The 23,780-nt window shown below is 44.1% G+C and overlaps 1 protein-coding gene across 4 annotated transcripts in view; it reads left to right on the forward strand.

Moving 5' to 3' along the window:
• PCDH15 (protocadherin related 15) overlaps nt 1-23,780 on the forward strand; it is a 263,505-nt gene that overhangs the window by 62,108 nt on the left and 177,617 nt on the right. For all 4 annotated transcript variants that reach the window (XM_030241129.2, XM_030241128.2, XM_050976520.1 and 1 more), the window contains 5 exons: nt 3,280-3,440; nt 5,514-5,669; nt 13,617-13,736; nt 15,182-15,292; nt 17,899-18,069. In XM_030241129.2, the coding sequence (XP_030096989.2) occupies nt 3,280-3,440; nt 5,514-5,669; nt 13,617-13,736; nt 15,182-15,292; nt 17,899-18,069 (719 nt within the window). The remainder of the gene's footprint in view (nt 1-3,279; nt 3,441-5,513; nt 5,670-13,616; nt 13,737-15,181; nt 15,293-17,898; nt 18,070-23,780) is intronic.

Raw genomic sequence — 23,780 nt, forward strand, 5'->3', positions numbered from 1 at the left:
CAATCAAAATTTCTCATCAGTATTTTTTTCTTTTTGTTTAATTAGCCAGGAAAAATATCCCTAATGATAGTCCTGGCTGTCCTTTCCAGTGGCTTGTGCACCAAGGACAGAAGGGCTGGCCCTGCTGAGGGACCTCCAGGGCTGTGTCCAGTTCTGGGTTCCCAATCCAGGAAGGACCTGGAGGGCCTGGAGCGTGTCCAGGGCAGGGAATGGAGCTGGGGAAGGGGCTGGAGCCCCAGGAGGGGCTGAGGGAGCTGGGAAAGGGGCTGAGCCTGGAGCAAAGGAGGCTCAGGGGGGACCTTGTGGCTCTGCACAACTCCCTGCCAGGAGGGGACAGCCAGGGGGGGTCGGGCTGTGCTGCCAGGGAACAGGGACAGGACAAGGGGAAAGGGGCTCAGGCTGGGCCAGGGGAGGCTCAGCTTGGACAGCAGCAGGAATTTCTGCATGGAAAGGGGGCTCAGGCCTTGGCAGGGGCTGCCCAGGGAGCTTTGCAGTGCCCATCCCTGGAGGTGTCCCAGGAAGGGCTGGAGGTGGCACTCAGTGCTCTGGGCTGGGCACAAGGTGGGCACTGGGCACAGCTGGCACTCCATGGGCTGGCAGGGATTTTCCAATCTGTGATTCTGTGATAGTTTGAGTTTTTGCTTGTGCAATAAAATTTCAAGGCAGATTTTCTGTAAACTCATTGTATCAGAGAGATACAAATACCACCAGACTGGTTTGCTTTAGTGCTGGCATTTATGAAAAACTGGCGGTGCAGAAACATCAGATTTGTCATTAGGAGGTTCCCTCCCTGGTATTTTAGGCAGGATGTAAGGAAAAACTTAGAGATGTCTAAGGGGGCAAGGGAAAGGCCTCTGAAATATCAGGCACTTCATAAACTAGAAAAATAAAACTTTAAGGATGGCTATTAAAAGGCTGATTTGCAAACTGCTGTCTCTCAGAGAGAGTGTACAGGTGCTTCATGAATATCTGAGGAAAATCCAGCTCATTTTTAAGAAGAAAAGAATCCCTGGATCAAACCAAAGCAAACACAAGTGCTGTGTGAATCCACGCAGAGAGTGAAGCAGAGCAGAGTCCAACAAGATGCAGAATCTAGGCAGTGAGTTCAGTGAAGTGTTGGTGGTTGACTGCAGACTATGAAATTCATCATCACAGATTTTAAGTTGCCTAGATGTTTTTATAAGTGAGTTTGGATTACCAACCCTTCTTTGCATCATCATGGAGGCACACTAACGTGGGCAGAGCACAAACTGGTGGATTTTATAGATTTGACAGGACTTGTTGAGTAGACATCAACATGTGCAGGGTCACAGGGTTGGAAGTGAGCTGGGCTTTCCTGGTGAAATCCTCTTTTGGTTAAAACTAGTTCTTGTCTCCCAGAAGGTGCCAGGCCAAGCTCCTGGAGCAGAGTAGAACTGTACAGATGTTATTGAACAGGAGATTGTGCCAAGAGCCATAAAACACCTGGGTAAAAACAATGTTTCTCATGTGGCTAAAAAGCTGTTGCTCCTTGAACTTGAAACCAGTTTTTGTTGCAAAGTTTGGCAATTCTATTCCCAATTATTTGGCAATTTTCTTCCTGTCTTCTCTATTTTGTCAGAAAGAAAGTAGTTTCAAAATAAATGATTGAAAAGACCTTACTGTGGTGTTTTCCCCCACAGGACTGCAAACCAGTTTGCTGGGGTTAAGATCAGTGATTATTTTACTGTTTTAGCAAAAAAGCATCAGCCCCTCTTAGATGAATATTTTTATACAGAGTCACTGTTATAAAGTGAAGGTGTAAAGAAACTTCAGGCTACACTTTGGAATAAATTATCTGGGCCTTTAATAACAGGAGGTTACATGGTAAATATTTTGACCCAATTTAAATGTTCTGCAGCTACTGACATTCACAGATTTTCTTCATAACTGCTGGTGAACTTCCACATAGATAATTCCTTTTAATATTTAGGTGTGAAGCAAACTGGGGAGTGTTAATTCTGCAGAAAAATGACATTTCAGAGGAGTGGTTATAAATGCTGTGTGTGCAAATCCAGGGCACTGGAGGGCAATGCTCGGGGTGCTTTGTGATGGTTGATGTTTGGGAAGTGAGCTGGGAGTGTTTCCCACAGGAAATCATGTACATTGTGGGGGCTGTGAGCTGACTGCTGAAAGGGAGCCTTTCCTGGCAGGATGGGACAGGGTGGTCTCTTGTGAGACCCCACCTGGAATTCCATACACTGTTCTGCAGAGGAGGGACATGGAACTGTTGGAGCAGGTCCAGAGGAGGCCATGGAGATGCTGAGGGCTCTGGAGCATCTTCCCTCTGGAGCCAGGCTGGGAGAGCTGGGAATACTCAGCCTGGAGAGGGGAAGGGTGTGTGGAGAGCTCACAGCTCCTTCCAGGGCCTGAAGGGACACAGGGATACTGGAGAGGGACTCTGCAAAAGGAACTGCAGTGACAGGACAAGGGGAATGGGTTCAAACTGACAGAAAGAAAATTTAGGTTACGTTTAAGGAATTCTTTGCTGTGGGGGTGGTGACACCCTGGCACAGGGTGCCCAGAGCAGCTGGGGCTGCCCCTGGATCCCTGGCAGTGTCCAAGGCCAGGCTGGATGGGGCTTGGAGCAGCCTGGGACAGTGGAAGGTGTCCCTGCCCATGGCACAGGGTGGAATTTTGGATCTTCAGGATCCCTCTCAACCTAAACCATTCTGGGTTCCTGTGATTCCATGGAAAGACCCATGCTGAGAGCTGGCTGCTCCTCTCAGTACCACCTTTGTCTTGTGGCTGTAGTCTCCACATCCTTGTGCTGCAATTCAGTTTCTGTTGCAGAGCAGCTCCAGGTACAAACTCTTTTTTTTCCTGGAGAACTTTATGTAACTGTGCTTTTTTTCTCCCCTCATCACCTTGATGTGTCGCTCTCACTGCAGAAAATTTATTCCGAGTTTGGTTGTTATTTCCGTGCTTTCATTTGTTCGAGGTGAGATTGGGGGATGATTGCTCAATGGAGAAAAAGCTCATCTTGTTAAGGAGATAGCTGGATGTGACAGGTCTCATTGTCAATTTAAATCATTGTGCATTGCAAGTGCTTCTTCTGGCATTGTCTGATACAGCTGCAGTGTCACAAGCAGTTTTTTATTACAGATAATAAGGTTCAGAGTCTTTAAACATCACTCAAAACATAAAACACCACAAAGCTGAGGTAGAAAACAGCCTTTTCAGTGTCGCAGTGCTTGCAGAAATACACAGGAATGTGGGTTCCCTAAAAATTCCTCCCTGGGCTGTTCACTGTCGTTGCAGGCACTATCCTGGTTGACAACATGCTGATCAAAGGGACAGCAGGAGGGCCTGACCCCACCATCGAGCTCTCCCTGAAGGACAACGTGGATTACTGGGTGATCCTGGACCCCATCAAGCAGACCTTGTACCTGAACAGCACCGGCCGCGTGCTGGACAGAGATGTGAGTTTGGCTTTGCTTTTCTCCTCCACAAACACGTTCACCTCTAATTAACCATGCACACGAGTCCTGCTAGAATATAATCCCTGCATCTGTCTTGTCCCCAGATGGATGTGAACAGAGTTAGTCTGATCCTTTTTTTAGGATTTATTGGGAGCACACAGGAATTTGACCTTATGTGCAAATATTACTGTGGACAAACACAACAATGAAGATCAAGAAAACCTGATGTTAAGAGTTTTATATCTGACCAAACTTGACTCGTTTGTTGAATTAAATTTTTATTCTAGTTTGCTGGCTGCTTACCCTGTGACATTTCTTAGCAGGCTGCTTTCCCTGTGTATATTGAATTAGGAGCTGTGAGAAGTGATGAGTCGTGGTTGCTGCAATTCACTCACAAAGCTTGACATGTTCCATTGGGAACTTGCTGGTTCACATTCCTTTTTTTAAAGGCAGCCTAAAACATATTTGCTGTTCTCATTCCTATTGGTGTTAAGGAAATATTGCCAGAGTGGTAAGTTTCATTTTTATATAAAGAAAGATGAAAAACACAAAATAAATATGGGTTTTCTCAACTAGGCTAATTTCATTGAGGAGAAAACACTCTAAAAATAGAGACATTTCCTCACAGTGTTGCAACCTTGCGACAGAACCTGAAAGTAAAATTGACTTGCAAGTGCTTTAATCAATATGGCAAGAATGCTGTAAAACTCAGGAGTTCTCCTTGGAGTGCAGGGAAGTTTGTTTTGTATTAGCTTGATTGATTAATTTGTCTTCTCCATGTGTTTTGAGATAAATTCATAAGTACCAAAAACAACATGCAAATTTCTCCTCATTTCCATTTGCTGGTGAAAGGCACTAATTGAATTCAGCTGTTCTTAATTTTCTTTTAATTCACAAACTGTTTTCCCATGCAAAGCACAAAGTGTGGCAGAGTGGTCATGGTGGCAGAAGACTTTCTGGGAAAGAGTTGGCACTTCTTCAAGTGCCATCCAGCAGCTGCTGGAGCAGCTTTGGCCTCTCAGATTTAATTTTAAGCCAGAGCAAAAAATCAGGGTCTGGAATGGAAGGTAAGGCTGGAGAATCACTCTAGGAAATGTGGGGTCAATTCTCATCACCCCACAACCATCCATAGGGAGTTAGGAACTAAAATCCCTGTTGGATCACTGCTAATTCTTCTTTTCAAGGCTCTTTACTGACACTTTTTTGTCACCTTACCATGAATCAAAGTCGATGCTTTACCCAAAGAATCTCATCAGATTATTTGAGTTTCTATAATAGTCACAGTCTAAACCAATTCCCATTATTGTGAGTTCCCAGACACTTTACAGGGATGTTCTTTGCCAGAAGGAGACTCAAGTCCCCTGGAAACAAGTGAAGTGTGTACATTTCTTAATTAAATTCAGGTAATAATGTGTTTACATTGCTATTTAAGGTATTAATTCCTCATTTTTTACAATGGAACATTTCTTACCTCTAATACTGTGTCCAGTCATTCATCTCTGGCTATTTAAGTTTGGTGGGCTATGAGAAGGAAATCTGGGCTTTAAGGTGGTTCAGATTTTGGGTGTGATGCCCCCTGTGCCTCTCTTGCATGGCCTTGGGGTAGTGCAGTCACTCACAACCCAAAGAAAAGGAGAGCAACCCTCAAACCCCCCGGGACTGAGTAAAAATATGAAATGGGTGTCATGGACTTTATTAATATGGCTCTTTTGGGGATCTGGGTTAGTGCTGGGTGAACAGCTGGACTCCATGGTCTTGGAAGTCTTTTCCAGCCTTATGGGTTCTCCTAAAGGACATTTCCAGCCCCACATTTCCAGGGGCAGCCCATGTGCCAGATTTCCCAGAGAAGCTGTGGCTGCCCCTGGATCCCTGGAAGTGCCCAAGGCCAGGTTGGACAGGGCTTGGAGCAGCTTGGGACAGTGGAAGGCTCAGGGGTGGAAAGAGATGATCTTGAAGGTTTCTTCCCACCCAAGCCCTTCAGGGATGCATTGAATTCCAAAAACAATAAACCAAAGGCTCAAACAGGTGCCGTTCTCCAGGTCCCTTTCCCACAATCTCTCTTTCCCCTTGCAGCCTCCCGTGTCCATCCAGTCCATCGTGGTGCAGGTGCAGTGTGTGAACAGGAAGGTGGGCACCATCATCAACCACGAGGTGCGCATCGTGGTGCGCGACCGCAACGACAACTCCCCGCAGTTCCAGCAGCAGCGCTACTACGTGGCCATCAACGAGGTCAGAGCTTCCTCCTCCTCCTCCTCCTCCTCCTCCTTTGGGTGGGGTCACTGCTAAATCCCAGCTTTCTCTGCTTCCTCCTTGAAAACCAAAAAATTATGGTTGTTTTCTGTTGTGCCGCTTCAGAAAAGCTTCGGTAGGCTTCAGTTTTTAGCGTCTTATCTTGTTTTTCCTTAAGGAATACAAAGACCAGCACGGTTTTCACCAGGAGTTTTGCAGAAGACACCCAAATTTAAAGGAGTGTCTTCATGAATGAAGCATTGTTTTCTGTCAAATTCAAGTACTTTTAACAGCAAACCTATGTATGAGGAAAAGTTAAAAAAAAAAAAACAGTTTAAAAAGGTTTATTAACAATGTTGAAGCTTGGCAGAGTGCAGATGGGGTTTATTGCTGTTGCTCTGATGCCTGTGAAATGAATTATTTTATTTTCTATTATTTATTATGTTATGGTTTTTTGGAATAGAGAGCTCAAGATTGGACCACTGCATCATTTGAAGAAAAAAAAATATTTTCTTCTTGAGCTGGTACAACTTCATTTCACTTTCAAGTGAAGTTTTTCATTTTGTTAGGGACTGAATAATTTGCCAATAAGCAGTACAAAAAACCTTGTGTTTTCAGGGTTAGCATGTCAGGGCTTTAGTAATGAGTAGAAATAGAGACTTACATGAAGTAATGGAAATTATGTGGGCTGAAATTATGTGGAAAATGGAAAGATGGGTCAGTTTTGTGCACATGAAGACTGAAATAAGTAGAATTATATTTTAAAAAATAAATTATATTAAATATCCAGCTTGGTGAGTTTGGTTTGTGAGGTGGGAGTCTATGAAAGAGCATGGCTGCATTGATTTAAATAGACTGGATTTGAAGAAATTTCCTATTTTGTTGTGTTTGGGAGATTCAGCTTTTCAACGTGTCCTTGTGTTGTCTCTGGTCTCCGTGACCACACATGTGCCCTGGGAAAAGGGTCAGCAAGTGATGAGTTGAGGCCTAATTAACCCAAAAGTATGAAAGAAAACCACCCCCAATCCACACATTATATTGGACCTGCAACTGAGATAAAGATAAGCAAGGTTTTTCAAACTTCCTGGTTTTAAATTAAATGTAAATTAAGTTAAAACGTTTTTGGCACTCCAGCTGCATGTGTGACTTCCCACCTGACTCTGGGAGCACTGGGAAAGCCCTCCATGGGCTTGTCCATGGTTTCCACATTGGCTTTCACGTGGCCATGGAATTTCTCTGTTTCTACAGACCCAGTGCAGGAACGTTTCTGGTCCTGAGTAAAGGCAACATCAACACGAGCCTCACGTGCCTGTGGGGGTTGTGCTGCAGGGCCCAGATAATTTCCAAAACCTGGATCATTTCTGCAGTGAAACCAAAGACAGGCAGTATGGCTATGCTAAGAAAACAAGGATTTTCTATAATGAGGGAGAAGTCCAAAAGGCAGAGTGCAAAATGCACCATTCCCCATTATTTGTGTTCAGAAATTGAGCAAGGTTCTGAGGACACCAAGCATTTATTGGAATTATTGCTGGGCAAAATGCACTGTTGCTCTTTCCACCAGCTGCACCCTGATTTAATTAATTTCTTGTTTTCATTTTATCTGTGTTCCATGGATAACATCTGACATGGCACCAATGTGCCCTTGAGCAGCACCCTGTGAGTTCATGCTCTCATTAATTAATTAACAAAAAAATAATTCACAAAGCATCTCAGACTCTCTCAAAGGTTTTAATGAGTGATTAAATGTTTTAATGCTCATTTATTCCGCTCATAATTGGTGCTGCCTCTGGTGAATTTAGCAACAGGAATGCACTGGGACGAAAGGTTTGTGGTTAATTTTTGCTTCTGTTTTCTGGTTGCTTGTAAACCAAAAAGTTCAGAAATTTCTCTTACATAAGGAACTTAACTCAAAAAAGGAGTAGATTTTATTGCATTTTGGAGAAATTAAATGGTTTTTATGTCAGGTTGTCTTTATATTTGAACTGTCCCCAACATATTAAGATGAGTTTGTCAGAGAAGCTGAGGGTAGTTGTAAATAGCACCATAAGTCTTGGTGTCACACGTGGTTTCCATTTGAACAGAAAAATACATGGTTTAAAGTTAAGCCTGGATTTTTCCAGAAGGCTTAGAATGCAATGGATGTGGTAATATCTGTTTAGTTTTATACCAGAAGGAGTCTTGATTTCTATACTTGATGGGAATCACTCTGTCCTGAGTTAGACTAAGCTCCCTTAATCCAGGGTGTTTGCTTTGCCAGTGCCCTGGCAGATGCTCAAGGAGAAGCACAAAGATTGGGAAAAATGCAGTGGTGCTTCCCAAATGAGTTACCTGTGAAATCCTGTGTGGAGCAGCTCCAGACCTATTTTGTCTTTCCCAGTTGCTCGTGGATGTGGATGTGATGGTCCCTCCTTTCCTTCCTTACTCCAGGTGTTTTGTAGCCTTTTTTCCAGCATGTTTTGTCTTGTGTCATAATTCCTCACTCTACTGCTTCAGACACCTTCATCTGGACCCTCAGAACCCTGACACATCTAAAGACATAAGGACTGTCTCTGGAATATTCTGCCTGTTGTCCAACAATCCCTAGGGATTTAAGTGTTTCCTTCCATTGTTCCCACACGTGTACCTATACAAGACCTATGGGTAAAGATGATCCTAAATTAAAATGTGCAGAGAAATTCATCTGAGTGGTTTGAAAAGGTGGCTTTTGCCACTAAGAATCCAAATCTTCATTGCCTGTTTATTGAGGAATACTTTTTTTGTCAGGATTTTAATTCTGTTAAAAGCATGGGCTTGTCACATGGAGCTGGGCTTGTCCTTGTCAGTGTTGATGGAAGCTGGAATGTTTGTTGGATGAGGTGGCTTAGCTGGGAATGGCAGTGCTGGGATCCACATTAAGTTACAAATAAAATTGATTTCTTTAATGTCTTAGTTGAAAATAGATTCTTTGTTTCCCCACCATTTTGGAGCCAGTTTTCATTTTCCCTTCCTGGTGCTTTTACAAGTCCAAGTATCTCAGCCAACTCCAACTGCTCTCCCAAGCATTAGGAATCTCCACATGGAAGTAAAAACAAGTGAAGGTTGATGTCACCATTTTTATGATAATGAGAAGTCCTCTGCAGAGTTATTCCCTTGGTTTTTTACGTGACATATTTTTATTTATACAAAAATATCCCATTGTTATTCAGTTAGGAAAAACTCCTGACAGTGACATTAGCCTGGGGCTAAATTTGACCGTATTGGTGACTTGAAGATTTGAGTTATTGCCATATTAAACCCAAGTTCTGCAGCTAAGTTAAAATTCAGAAGAATTATGCAGCTCAGTTAATATTCCACAGGCAAATATATGGCCTTGCCACAAGGGGTTTAAATTTATGGAGCTTAATACAGGGATTAGGAAGTAAAATCTTGTACTGCTGAGGCCCAGTGGTGGTTTCTGTGTTTTGTGTTCAACACCACTTATCTGATCATTTTTATCTGAGCTAAATGCAGCTCCAATTTTGCATTGCCTGGGTTTTACAAAACTGACTTCTTTGCTCTTAGTTTTTCACTTTCCTGAGTCCTACAGTCCTCAGGAGCATTTAATAGCAGGTTCTGTTTGGAAGTAGAGGTGGAGCCCCTGGAACACGGTTGAAGTCAGTATTTATTAAATGCATGTAACCTTAGAGCTGCTTGTAACCCAAAATTTTGGGGTTGTTTCATTTATTTAGTTCAGATTTTTTTTTTTCCCTTTAATTTAGCAGAGATAGGAATCCTTGGCAAAATAAGAACCTTTCTTGAACTTCAGTCATCTCAAAACTTTGGGTTTGGGCTGTTGAGAATTAAAACTTGTGCTGAATTTTCATTTCTGGTGGTGTAATTATTCCTGTGTTTTTCCTTGTGGTATCAAAATAATTAATCTCTGCAGGTAGACATCATCAAAAGAGTGTTAGCTCAGAATGATTAACTGTAAATCTGGCTTTGCTCTGCTCTTTGGGGCCACTCTGAAAAATTATTCATTTTTAACTTTGTAAATAGGCAATAATAGGGAAATTCATTTTCCAAATGTTTTATGGAAGAGCTGAATGCTTCTGTCTGCATCTCGACTTCTAATAGCCATTAATCAAGCTGAAGGAAGTTTTTAAGTGCTACAGCTGTAGACTGTGCAAGAGGAAGATTTATTGTGTGCATCTCCTCTCTGTTTGTTTAATTGCTTTCTTTTTGGAATCTTCCTTGTTTTGTGTCATCATGATTCTTTTCCACTGGATTGAGTTCTCATGGAGATGATTATCCTCAGGCTTTCACTGACACTCCTGGAATAGTTTCTTTGCAATCCCTAAAGTTTTGTTTTCATAAGGTGAAACACTTTGATGGTTAAACCCTTTGATGCACAACTTCAAGCCCTTTCCCTAGGATGTACCAAAGGTTCCTATGGAGAAACAAAATTCCACTCTATAGTGAAGGAATTTTTCCCAACATCCACCCTGACCCTCCCCTGGCCCAGCTTGAGGCTGTTTCCCCTTGTCCTGTCCCTGTTCCCTGGCAGCACAGCCCGACCCCCCCGAGCCTCCTTTTCTCCAGGCTAAAGTTGTATTTTATCAGGGGGACTGAGTTCCTCCTTGTTGTTCCAACAAGGAAGTGACAGCAGTCTTTCAGAAATCCCTCACAAATTGGGGGGAAATGTATTATGGCTGGTTAATGGTAAATATCCTAGTAAAAGTCAGCACAATGCTGAGATCTCTGTGTAAAAAGCTTGTGAGGCTTGGAGTGCTGAGGGCCTCTCCGAGATGACTGGAAGTGGATTTGAAGTATTGAGTTAAGAGCTCATCTGAATTTTTCTGAAGGCTGCAGGAATCTCTAATGTGAGATCTTGAGCAGGCTGGAAATCTCAGAATCATGGAATATCCTGAGCTGGGAGAGACCCACCAGGATCATCCACTCCAGCCCCTGGCCCTGCACAGACACCCCGAAATTCCTACCCTGTGCATCCCTGAGAACATTGTCCAAATGCTGCTGGAGCTCTATCATGAAGGAGTGGAGAGGATTTCTTTTTCCCAGTGTTCTTTTCTAGTAAAGAAAAGAACACTGGGAAAAACACTGCAGTAAAGAAAACTTAGATAAGATGGAAATGTGTGTGTCCTGAAGGTCTGCACATCTGCAGTCAGTTATTCTGGGTGTAATACATCAAATGCAAGACTTTAGCTTTTGACTTTTACTGTTAGAGCATGGAATTGGAGTTCTGGTGTTTACTGATGTGTCATTTTTGCAACTGTCTCCTTTGTAATCACTTATTAATGTGCTTTACTGTGCTGGAGCCTTTTTATGTTGGCCACTATTTATCTGCACGCTGTCAGAAAGGGCTGGTGGGAGCTGTGCCAGCAGCTCCAGGGTGTCTGTCATCTCCTGGGCTGCTTGGATGTGACAGCATTTTTACAATATTTAATAGTGTTAAATATATGGGTTTGGTGGGGTTTTTCTGGTTTTGTTTTTTTTTTTTTTTAATATGGGCTACCATCTGCAGTACAGTGTCCAGCACTGTGATCCCCAACACAAGAAAAATGTGGATCTGTTGGAATGAGCCCAGAGGAGGCCATGGAGGGGCTGGAGCCCCTCTACTCTGGAGCCAGGCTGGGAGAGCTGGGGGGCTCACCTGGAGAGGAGAAGGATCAGGGAGAGCTCAGAGCCCTTCCAGGGCCTGAAGGGGCTCCAGGAGAGCTGGAGAGGGACTGGGAAGAAGAGGATGGACACAGGGAATGGCTTCCCACTGCCAGAGGGCAGGGATGGATGGGATATTGGGCAGGAATTGTTCCCTGGCAGGGTGGGCAGGCCCTGGCACAGGGTGCCCAGAGCAGCTGGGGCTGCCCCTGGATCCCTGGCAGTGCCCAAGGCCAGGCTGGACAGGGCTTGGAGCAGCCTGGGACAGTGGAAGGTGTCCCTGCCCATGGAAGGGATTGGGATTAGATGATCTTTAATGTCTTTTCCAACCCAAACCAGTCTGGCATTCTGCATGTCTGATGTCTCCAGGGCTGCTCCTCTCAGATCCATCTGGGAGCCCCAGGACTTTGTCCTGTTGGGACAGCAGGAACCTGGGAGATTTCCATCACATGTACCACCCCATGACCAGCCAGAGCTGTGCCTGGCTCTTCCACTAATGGAACCATTGTTTAAACAGGGATTAACTGGTTAAATTAACTGGTTAACTCTCTTATTTCAAGTGACAGGGTGTCAGTGCCCAGGCAGGGCCTGAGGAGTCTCTGTGACAAGAGGTGGGAGCTGCTCTGGGCTGAGGCATCCACAGGCTCCAGCACTGGGCACATCCCAGCCTTCAGCCAGCCCCGTGGCACCAAAGGAAAACTGGGTTAAGAGAGGGGAAAATGGGTTTATGAGAGGGGGAAAGGGCATGAGGCAGCAAGGAGTGAGGAGAAAATGGTGAGGAGTTAAGGAGTGATGCTGAGCCTGGGATAGGGGACAGTGCTGGTTTGTGTCCCTCTGTCCCCATGCCAGTGTAGTTTTTGCTGGCAGGATGTTAAATCAATGTTCCCCACGGCCTCTGTCCTGCCTGGTAGTGCAGGACAGAGGCCACCCACACAGTGGGTGCCTCTCTTTTCCCTCAAGAACCTGGGATTTTCCTCTCCTGAGCTGTTGAGGAGGCAGCAAGGGGGTGCCTGAGTGGATGTCAAGGAGCAGCCCATCTCCAGTGGTGGGAAAACCCCCTGCAAACCACCCTGGAACTTCTCCCAGCTGCTTTTCAGGCTACTTTGGTCTTCTGTCCCCTTCTCCCCCACACATCCCAACCCATTAAGGTACAGTCAACTTCCTGCACCCACGTGTGACACTTCTGCTGCCTGTTCCAGGAGTAAATAAGCCAAGTTAGTAGCAAACCATGAACATCAAGAGTTGTGGTGTAAGTGTGTATAGTGCTGGTATTATAAATTAAGCCCTGCTTGTTTTACCGTAAAAAGGCTTCGAATTGGTGGGGTTTGTTTCAAAGATTCAGTATTGTCAGCCCTGAAAATGTTTCCCAGAGAACTCTGCCAACCATTGCACCCTTAATTAGCAGCTTTATAAATAAAACAGGAACTATGAGTGCAGGAGGAAATGGGGAGTTAAGTCTTTGCTTTATTGTGAGCACTACAAAACAGGAATGTGAAACAACATCCACATCTGCACCAAATGCTGGAATGACTCCATCCTTTGCCTCCTGCTCTTCTGCCATTATTTCAAACCTTTTTAGGCCCTCTAGGTTTAAATATGTGCAGGAACTTTGTGTAAGTTCTGGAGGAAAGAAGAGGGGCCAGTGGGACTCTGGGAATTGAAAGGCCACAAACCTGGGGGCAATGAGAGCACCAGGGAGCAAGGGTTGTGCTGAATCCACAAGTGTTTGTTGATTTGTTCTTCCCTGTCAGGTTGATTACTTGCAAAGTTTCCTGAATATTTAAATTCAGAAACGATGACTCCCAAGAAATCTTCTGTCTTTGCTCTCAATGGGCCTTGATTTCGTGCTATTTATCTGCTCGAGGATAATTATAAATTGATTCATTTTCAAAGCATCATTTAATGGGTATTCAATTGCTGCCAACGCAATATTGGAGCAACAGCATCACTCCTGTGTTTGCTCAAAGCCATGGAGCTCTATGGGTGTTTGTGTTTGCATGTAGCAATATTAATCTGGCTCTGTTCACGTTGCTATGAAGATGCTGTCAAATAAGCTATGTTTACATTTGCAGCTCGTCCTTGTTTTCCTTCCTGAGTCTGAAAAAGGAGCTTTTATTGGGCTTAATCTATATTTATTTCATGGGTTCTTTCAGGTTTAAAGAGTGTTTTTCTCATTTTTGTCTTTTTTTTTTTTTTTTGAAAAAAGATGAAGTTCTGTCTTGATGCTTTATAGACCAGAGCTAGGGGGGAAAAATAAGGTTGAAATGAACTTTAAAACCTCAAGGTTTTAATAGGGATCTCTTTCTGTTCTTGCAGTTAACTCCAGTTGGAACAACCATCTTCACAGGATTTTCTGGAAACAATGGTGCTATTGACATTGATGATGGTCCCAATGGCCAAATAGAATATGTCATCCAGTACAATCCTAATGACAAGGTACAGCCATTCAGGCTTTTTCCCTCCATTTATATTTATATTATTTATATTATCTATATTTATATTTATTATTTCTACAACATGAATTAGTAAATGAACAAGAGGTTGCTGTTGGACTTGGAAGAAATGTTTTCCTTCATATCAAGTATTTTCTCTGCCCATGAGCTCTGTAACCACAGATGAATTTACCTCCCCTCTCATTGCCTCTCTGTCAGCAGCTGGATCATTTCACATTCAATAATGCCCAGAGAAGTTGTGCATATCCCATCCCTGGCAGTTCCCAAAGCCAGGTTGGACACTGAGGCTTGGAGGAACCTGGGAATAGTGAAAGGTGTCCCTGCCCATGGCAGGGGTGGCACTGGATGGGCTTTAAGATCTTTCAGCCCAAAACATTCTGGGATTCCCTGATTCCTGTTTTGCCTCAGTATAAATCCCCTCGTTGATTTTTTTTCCCACCTTGGTGGGAACCAGGAATATTTTATCCCAAAAGATGAGTGTCAAACTCAGATTATTTCCAGTTATTTATCAGTCTGGGATGCACTTCCCAATCCTGTTTTCCTGCCCACCATGGATTCCCCATGCTGCATGGGGAATTTAACACTCATTCTCATTTATTTGCTGAAAAAAACCCTTCAAATTTTAGCAGTTATTTAGGCTCTTAAAGGAAAAGGGCCTTGTTATGTGATGTAAAGAAGCAACATTCCTGTGTGCCTCTGCTGTGTTTGGAATCTTGTGTTGCTGTTGCCTGCTCAAAATACTTAAATATTAACTATGTTCAACACCGAGAGATTGAAGCATGGAAAGATGGGGGTTGTTTTTAATTAGATTAATTTGATAATGAAATTGCAATTGGATCTCAGGTCAGAAATGTGTGCCCTCCTGCCATTTGTTGCCCCAGCTTTGTCACCTGAGTCAGTGGAAGCAAATACATGGAACAAATTGTATTTCACCCCATTTAAGATCTGCATTTACCCTGAAATGTGAATTTCCTGGATAGGAACATATGCATGAACTGGCACCTAAACGTTGATGCTCTCTGCTTGTTTAGCACTTCATTGCCCTCATGAAAGGCAGAATAAAGAGCAGATGAGTACAATGATGTGGATTTCTTATCTCTGCTGCTTGAGCACTTGATTTGAATGCACCACTGCAAATTCAGGATGGCAAAGGAGAAAGAAGCAGACCAGTGAGACTTTTGTGGTTGGAAGTAGTAACAGATGGGTAAAGAATCCAGGAGAATTCTGTTCTGTACAGATTCATTATTGGGGGGTCCTTCAGGAGGGAGCTGGGTGGGGAGAAAACATAGAAAGCTTTATAATCTCTGATCTGAAGGGCAGATGCAGCCTTGGAATGCCGACCAAAGGATCCTCTCATTGTGGCCCAGCTCCAACCCATCTGAACTTTGAGGCATGTTCAATGTTATTGTGTTGTTTTCTCATTTGCAGACTTCCAACAGGACCTTTGATATTCCTCTCACTTTGTCTGGAGCAGTAGTTCTGAGGGAAAGACTAAATTATGAAGAAAAGACTCGTTATTTTGTCATTGTTCAGGCAAATGTGAGTATAAATCTCTGGAAGGCCATTTGTGCCCCTGATTTAGGTGTGGGTTTAGTTTCCTTCCCAAGGAAAGGCAGAGCCTTGCTGAAATACCAGCTCTGATAAATCCTCTTCTGCTGAAGATCTAATTTAAGATTTATCCAGGCTGTTGAAAGCTCAGGCATATTATTACTGCTTAAAAAAGCTTGCTCAGTGTGTGACAAGCCAACCTTTTTGGCACAAGGAGCAACTTACAAATGTGCAGTGCAGCCCATGCAGAGAAGTGCAGCCTCATGGCACTAAATGTCCCATTTTCCAACAAATCTAGCAAGGCTAATTGTCACTCAGATGAGTTTAATGGACACAATTCCATTGTATTCTTTAGGATGGAAATGCATTTTGTTATAAAGAGGTGATTTTTCCTTCAAGTCATACTGCAAGTGTTTGGAGAGGTTTTTCCAGAGTGGCTGACAGTGGATAACTGAGGAGAAAAGTGATGTGTAAACTGTATCTCAGATATCTGTCATCAGAGTGGGGTTTTGATGCCCTTGAGGGCTGTTTTTTCCCCTTTTTGTGCTGATAACAACTGAAATGAAAATTTTTCTGCTGTTCATGGCTGTTGTGATATGTCTTTGTTCGTGGGAAATGATATTTGCTCTGAAGCAACAGGAGATCCTGAATCCACACCTCCACATTGCTGTCATCTCTCTAACACAGAAGTGCAGATACATTTTCAATCTCTTTCTTACTGATTTTGTGGCATGTTCAGCATTCTGCCAGCAGAAGTCAGGCCCCAAGGGTGGCTCAATGCTCCTTGCACCTCTGCCCCTGTGTTCAAGTGAGACCTTACCTGCAGAGCTGCCCCAGCCCTGGACCCAGCACAGGAGGGACCTGGAGCTGCTGGGGAGAGCCCAGGGGAGGCACCAGGATGGGCAGAGGGATGGAGCAGCTCTGCTGGGAGGAAAGGCTGGGAGAGCTGGGATTGTTCAGCTTTGGGGTGACCTCATTCTAGCCTTGCAGGACCTGAAGGAGCTGGCAAGAAGGATGGAGAGAGACTTTTCCGAGGGATGGAGTACCAGGACAAAGGGGAATGGCTTCAAACTGACAGAAAACAGGGTCAGATGGGATATTGGGAAGGAATTGTTCCCTGGCAGGGTGGGCAGGCCCTGGCACAGGGTGCCCAGAGGTGCTGTGGCTGTGCCTGGATCCCTGGCAGTGTCGAAGGAATAGGGCTGAGGGCCCCTCTCAGCTGGGGCTCCTCTCCAGGCTGGGCAGCCCCAGCTCCCTCAGCCTTCCCTGGGCCCCCAGCTGCTCCAGGCCCTTCCCAGCTCCAGCAGCTCCTGGCCCTGCTGTGCTCAGCCCCCAGAGCTGGACACAGCACTCCAGAGGTGCCTCCAGGGCTGCCCAGGGCCAGGATCCCTCCCTGCCCTGCTGCCAGGGCTCTGCTGCTGCTGCCCATTCAGCCCCTCATGCTGGGAAAAGCCCCAAAGCACAGCCCCTGGATCCCTGGCAGTGCCCAAGGCCAGGTTGGAGCAGCCTGGGACAGTGGAAGGTGTCCCTGCCCATGGCAGGGGTGGCACTGGATGGGCTTTGAGGTCCCTCCCAACCCAAATCATCCTGGGATTCTGTAGCCCCACAAGCTGCAGTGAATTGTCTCTGGTGTGTGCTGTGCAATCACATTCCTCTGATTACACTGGCAGTGCTTTGTTGTCCTTGCATCCTGAAGATACTGCTGGAAATTAATTACTCTCTATCTGCTTTGATCCAGAATTACTCAGAGGCGCTTACTGGAGGAATGGAGAAATTTAGTTGATGATGAAAGCTGCTCCTTGTAGCTGAGATTGTTTTTCATCCCTGACCATTAAGAAAGCTGCATGCAGAAATTCTCATATTTACTCTAAATGTGGAGCTGGTGCAAGAACTGAGTGGACTGCAAAATAGGAAAAAAAAAATGTATTTCCATATTCTATCCAGTTTAGAGTAATGGCCTCTTCATCTTGCATAGATGATGTTATTCAACAGCATAAATTAAAAATAAATTTAAAAATTGCTTTTTTTCTTTCAGTTACATTAGGATAGGAGGGCAAGATGTAATTCATGGCACATATTCCCCCCCAAGATTTTAACTCTGCAAAGGAAAGCTCAGGCAGCAGTTCCTCTGTGAAAATGGGAGTATTTTGGAGTATTTTAAACAAAATATTAGCTAGTCATGATGTTTCTTCACTAAAGGAAGATAGAAGACTTGAACTGTTGCTAATGTGTACTTTGGGTATAACCACAACAATTTCTGATTATAAATAAGGCACAGGGCCTTTTTATGTTCCACAAACATGCTGCATTATTGTAGTTTTCATCCTGTAGTTTTCCCAAGCTGTATTATTTCTGAGCTCTTGATGTCTTGCAGTATTTCCTCAATTTTTCTCCTGATTTTTCATGTGAGCCTTTTGGGCTGCAGCTCTGAGGCTGAAGTTCCTGTAATTACTCCTAGAACACGGATAATTCCAATGCTTCTATGTTTTATCCTCAGCCTCGCCTAAAACCTTTGGGGTGGTTCTTTTGAGGAGGTTTTTTCCCAGGAGATTCTGACTTCAGGAAGTCTCACCAGATGGACCTGGTTTGCTCCACAGGACCGAGCCCAAAACCTGAACGAGCGGAGGACGAGCACGACCACCCTGACTGTGGATGTGCTGGATGGGGATGACCTGGGACCAATGTTCCTTCCCTGTGTGCTGGTGAACAACACCCGGGACTGCAGACCCCTCACCTACCAAGCCAGCCTGCCAGAGCTGACAGACCCTGTAAGTTCCCTGGGATCTTCCCAGGTTTTATCTGTTTGCCTGTCAACTCCCCCTGTGAGCTAGAAGGTCTCCCGTGCTTGATGCCATGTTTTGTGTGCCAAGCAAGAAGAAGCCAAGGTGAGATGCATGTGGGGATGACGATGCACTTCCAGCTTGGATCCAGTGCCAAACTGCCTGTTGGCTGCAAGGGCTGAGTCTTGCAGAAATTTGGTACATTTTGGAATTGCTTTTCCTGATCTATCCATGTTTTGCTCTCAAAATAGCCCCAAGAAGCACTTTTGGGAGGGGACTTGATGTTACACCATTGAGGGTTGTTATAAACCATAGGAGAAAGATTTTTGGGAAGAGGAAGCATTAGTCACTGACCCCTGAAAGGATTTTTGTTGCAGTTATCAGGTTCTGATCAAGAGACAGTGATGAGCAATGGGGGTTTATCCCATGTAGGTCCTTGTGCTAAGTCTCTCAGTTAATCCATCCATGGGGTCAGGTAAAGGTGAGTGTAAGGCTCATTTCACACTCCATGCACACATGAATCCCAAAATGAGGTGATTACTTTTTCATTTCTTGCAACTCAGTGCCAACTTCTGTTCCTTACAGCAGAGCTGCTGCTTGGAGATCTGCACCTCTGGTGGGAGGAACAGAAACAGGGATTGCTGAATTAATGCTGATATGTGACCTTTGACTCATATAATTCAGAATAAAAAAAAGGCAGAACCAATTGAATCACCAGGTATTGCCCCACCTGATTAATTCTGTGATTAAGTTGCCATTAAAATAATGTTAAGCTTTGGCATTAAGGTTTGTAACTTGGTTTGTTGTCACAGCACACACTCTGTGTCCTGCTGCCTCCAGCCAAGGGCAGGTTGAGGTTGGAAGTTGTCTTGGTCTGGAAAGACAGGTGTCTGCTGAGGAAGGCAGGAGCCTCTTCTGAAATGGAGAATGTAAACACCCTCCCTCTGAATTGTTGTAATTTGGAAATTAAGAGGCTCTCAGGAAAAGATATGGGAATAGGAATAACAGTTCTTTATTGGGGAAGAAAAAAACAAAAAAACCCACCCCAAAATACCAATGCACTAGTACAAAACAACACTGAGTCAGAGCAGGACTGTGTCAGAGTGGTGGCACAGCCCCATCCCAGGGGGGCTCAGGGTGGTGGCACAGTCCCATCCCAGGGGGCTCAGGGTGGTGGCACAGTCCCATCCCAGGGGGGCTCAGGGTGGTGGCACAGTCCCATCCCAGGGTGGCTCAGCCCTCCTGCAGTGCCAGCTGTGGCTCTGCTGGAGCAGGGATCCTGCACAAGGGGGGAGTTTTCCTCTGGAGCTCCAGGGCTGCTGGAGATGGGCCTGCTCTCCCTCTGGGAATGCAGGGCAGCAGAAAGCTGCTCCTCTGGGAATACAGTGGGCAAAGGCTGCTGGGCTGTTCCAAACCTCAGATTGTATCCAGGTAGGAATGTTTGGCTCCTCCCCTGGGCAGGGCATCTCCCCATGGGATGGTGGAATTTGATCAGCCCTGCAGGGACACTCACTGGCCATGGACAGAAGATAATTAATAATTAATGGCCCATGAATTGCAGAGATCTCCTGGAGGGAGGACTGGCTCTGGAAGAGATAAAGAAAAGTGCCCAATGAACAGCAGAGAACTGCCCCACCTCTAACAGATAGGAATGGAACACACAGCCCCATTCCCAACCTAAGGGAGCAGTGAGGAGATTCCTGCTCTTCCCTGCCTTACCTCCCTTCCTGTCCTGTGCCTCACACTCTTCCCATCCCACACATTTTGGTGCCTGGCTTGGTGTGGCCTCAGTTCTCCTGCTGCAGTTATTCCTGGGATGGGTCAGGGATAGGGAGAGATGATCCCTATTTAACCTTGGAGTATTGATTTCCACATCTTCCCTACGCACACTTCTCCACCTTGGTGTACTTAAAGATCCTTTGTAGCTGTGTTGTGCTTGGAAGCTGGAGAAGAACTGCCTTGACTTTAAATTCTACTTTAATCTGCTTTGGGCTTGGTGGCATTTTGAGGAACGGGGCAGCTCCCTGTCCTGCTGAGTGTGGCACCTCCTCAGAGTGGGCACCCAGACCATGCAGGATGAGGAGCTGTGACTCCATTTCACCTGCACACATCTGCTATAATCGCCAGTGTGGGAGCAGATGAGGCAGAAATTACAAATAACTGGTGTTTTTGTGGGTTTTTATCTGCTCATCTGAAGGTGTAACACACACCAGACAGTTTTTGTGGTGCTGCCTCTCAGAGGATCCCAGCTCTGCTCCTGCCCTTGGCCAGGCACGTTCCCCACTGGAAGACAAAGCAGTGTCTACCAGAGAGAGAGGCTGAGCCAGGAAAAATCTGACCTGGGATTGAGGTACTGAGCTGAAAACTCATTTATTTAAACTTCCTCAGCTGCATCATGCTCAGGGGCAGCTGCTTTTGTTTGTTTTTTAGCTTTTCTTGTTTGTTTTTTAGCTTTTCTTGTGTCAAACTGCCCCTGATCTATGAAATGAGCCCCGGGTTCTGTTGATGAACCATGAACTCTTTGCTGTTTATCTCTTTGCAGCACTTTTGATAAACCTGAGTGGAAGAAGTTATACCTTGATCCTCAAATATTTACTTGGCTTTTAAGAGATAATTCCTTTGGAAGATATGGATGATACCTGGATTCAGCTAGGAAATCTTTATATTGCATTTATTCTTTACATTTTTATGTATTATATTTATTCTGTACTAAGCTACCATCACCCTACACCCTAGGCTAAAGGACTATTTTTAATTTAGCACCACCTTTTTTAAAATTATTTTTAATTTGCTTTTTAATTTTTCAATGAAGATGAGAAGGAATATTAATGAATGAGAAACAAAGTTGAAGTATGAATTATTCAGAGGCAGTAGCTGGAAAGAGAGGTCCTGCTTTGCTGGGCAAGATGTCCACTCAGCTGACCCCTGAAATAAAGCATTTAATGTCACTGGTAAGAGTAATATTTTTGTCCAGTAAAGTTGGAATCTACCTATGAATTTACTGAGGTAAAAGTTGGGAATTAATTACTTGTTGTTAGCTGAATTTCAGCTTCCAAGAAAACCTGCACTGGTTGTTGATTAGGTTTTTTACTCCCAAAAAAATTGGGGATTTTTTTGTTGTTGTTACATTGCTTTATATTTATATTATATTTTAGTGTTTCTGTGTCTGATCAGCTCTGGTAATTAATTTTTTTCCCCCTCTTGTATCAGGAAGACTTGAATAAGTTAGCATTTATTATCAGGATGTGTGAGTCATCACGCAGAGTTAAAAAGTACAACCTTATGAATATCTCATAACATGGGCAAGATAATTTCTCCTCCTTTTTTTCCCCCCTTCAGTCCATTCCTATCACACTCACAATGTGAAAGTTTCCTCCACTTCTATACTTGGTATTTTCCATCATCATGCAAAGAAGAAAAGCCTGTTAGGCAGCAAAATATAGATTGGATTTGTTTAATTAATTGCTTTGCAACCATGGGGTAAATTTATTTATTTATTTATTTTGGGGTTCCAAAATAAACCCCATGGTTGCTGGGCTTGAGCAGAGCATGGAGAGGTAAAAGGCTAAAAAATAATAAATAAAACCTTGTCCAACAGCAGTAAAGTTGAGAGGGGTGAAAAAATACACTGGAGAGCAGGAGGTGCTCCTGGAAGTCTTTATTAGTGAGAAGGACCTCTTCAGTTCCATCAGTTTGGATTCAGGGAGAAATCTGCATTTTTCTGAGGAGGTGTGTTATCCCACTGAGTGAGCTGGGGTTGGGAGCACAGGACACTTCCAGAGGGTGTTAGTCACCTCTGGACAAATCAATTTTATGCTGATTATTGGGAATTAATTAGTCCTGTACAGGATGTGCTAATTAATTACCAGTTATCAGCATAAAATTGGACTTGAATTGGTTTTGGACTTGATGACCTCAAAGGTCTTCTCCAGCCTAGTTAATTCTGTGATTAATTCTGGGTTTGGGTACCTCTGGGCTTGAGGATGACAAACACCTGACAATTCCTTCCAACTGAATTCCCTTGCACTTCCTTTCTTTGACCCTGCAAATCCCAATTCCTCCCAAACACAAAAGCTCCTGGAATTTTCTCCCAGAGACACATTCCTATAAAACTTACAGCAGCAGCATCACAAGTGAAAAATCTGGAAACAGCATCTCCCCATCTTGGTTATACCAATCAAAGAGAAAAGTTCATCAGTATGGTCTGGATTTCCTCCAGTGGTCATTCAATTACATAATTAATTATTACCTTATTTTGGTGTGGGAAGTACTGGTACAAAAGACATTTGATCCAGGGATCTGCCATGGAATGAACACCAAGTACCCACCCCTGAAGTGGGAGAGATTTGCTGGTTCACCTGGAATTCCCATGCAGCTGCCAAGGAAGATTTTTGGGGTCTTTTGAAAGACACAGCCCTCATGTTCTGGCCTGTTAGGCTGAGTTGAAGTGGCTGTGTGTGGCTAAATCCACTTTCATAGAAGCTTTCAGCAGATGAGGAGTGCCTCTCTTACCTGTGTGAGTGGTAAAATCCCCCTGAATAATTGGGGTTTTTTCTTGATGACTTTTAAACCTGATTGTTTAAAGAGAATTTACAGGGAGGGAATCACTCCTAATAACAATTAAGCTGCCTAAAACTAAAAAATCATCTTCAGTGGCCACTTTGTCTTGGTTTTTTTTTTATTTTCTTTTTTTTTTTGTGTGTGTGTGTGTTTGTTTGTCAGATATGGGACATTTTAAACTGCAAATGTTCCCAGTTAATTTAGGGAGTTGTTGGTCTCTGGAGCAGTTCAATCTCAATCTGCCTTTATTTTCTTTGCCTTATTTGTACCAAGATTTGGCTTTTTAAATTCAAACATGATAAAAGAGCTTTGCCAGGCTTTGGCCTGTGGAGACTTGCATGCTGCATTTGTGATTCAGTGGCATCAAGCCTCAGGAAATTATTTGGGATTTGATTTGTTTCTAATTATTCCTTTCCCAGCTGAACAGGCTCTGTCCAGTTTTTGGGAGTGCTGCTAAATGCTTTGTAAGGGGTGGAATTTACACTTCCTGCTGGAATTAGCCCATGATTGACTGCAGTTGTGTCTGCTGGCAAAACGAAATGTTCAAAGTCTGCCTTCCAGAGAAAACAGAGTTTTCATCATTAGGAGAATTGTTTCTCTTCACACAAATCATTTTGGGCAAGAAAAAAGTGATTTTGTGTTTTGAAAAAGCAGCATCCAGCCCTGCTCTTAATTAGACTAAAATCTTTGGTGCAAGATAATTAGTGCTGGGCTGAGGTGAATGGGAGTTCCTGGGTACTTAAATTCAAAAAATTATTTGGTGGACAGGGCATTGTTGTCCCTTCAGGAAATAACCAGAGAAATATTATAAAAAATGGCTATATTTTTAAAAATGCCAGTGTCTCTACATTCTTGTTCTTAAGTAAATTGGGCAAGAACTTCATGACTGAGGCTCTGACCAGTCCCTCTGCCGCTGAAAGATGAGGAAATTGTCCCATTTTTTGCGGGGATTATTTTTTGAGTAACAATTTAGGTAAATGCTGCAAGTCAGACGAGTGGAGGGGAAATGCAGATTGACTTCCCTGACCCCTCTGCAGCTGTCAGGGTGCTTTTTGTGGAAGAAGGCAGAGTTGTGGCCAAGCTGCTTGCCATTGGAGGCAGACAGCAGTTTTTCTAATTAAATTTCAGCAGAGATGCAA

This window comes from Serinus canaria, chromosome 6 (genome assembly GCF_022539315.1).
Source record: "Serinus canaria isolate serCan28SL12 chromosome 6, serCan2020, whole genome shotgun sequence".
Taxonomy (NCBI): Eukaryota; Metazoa; Chordata; class Aves; order Passeriformes; family Fringillidae; genus Serinus; species Serinus canaria.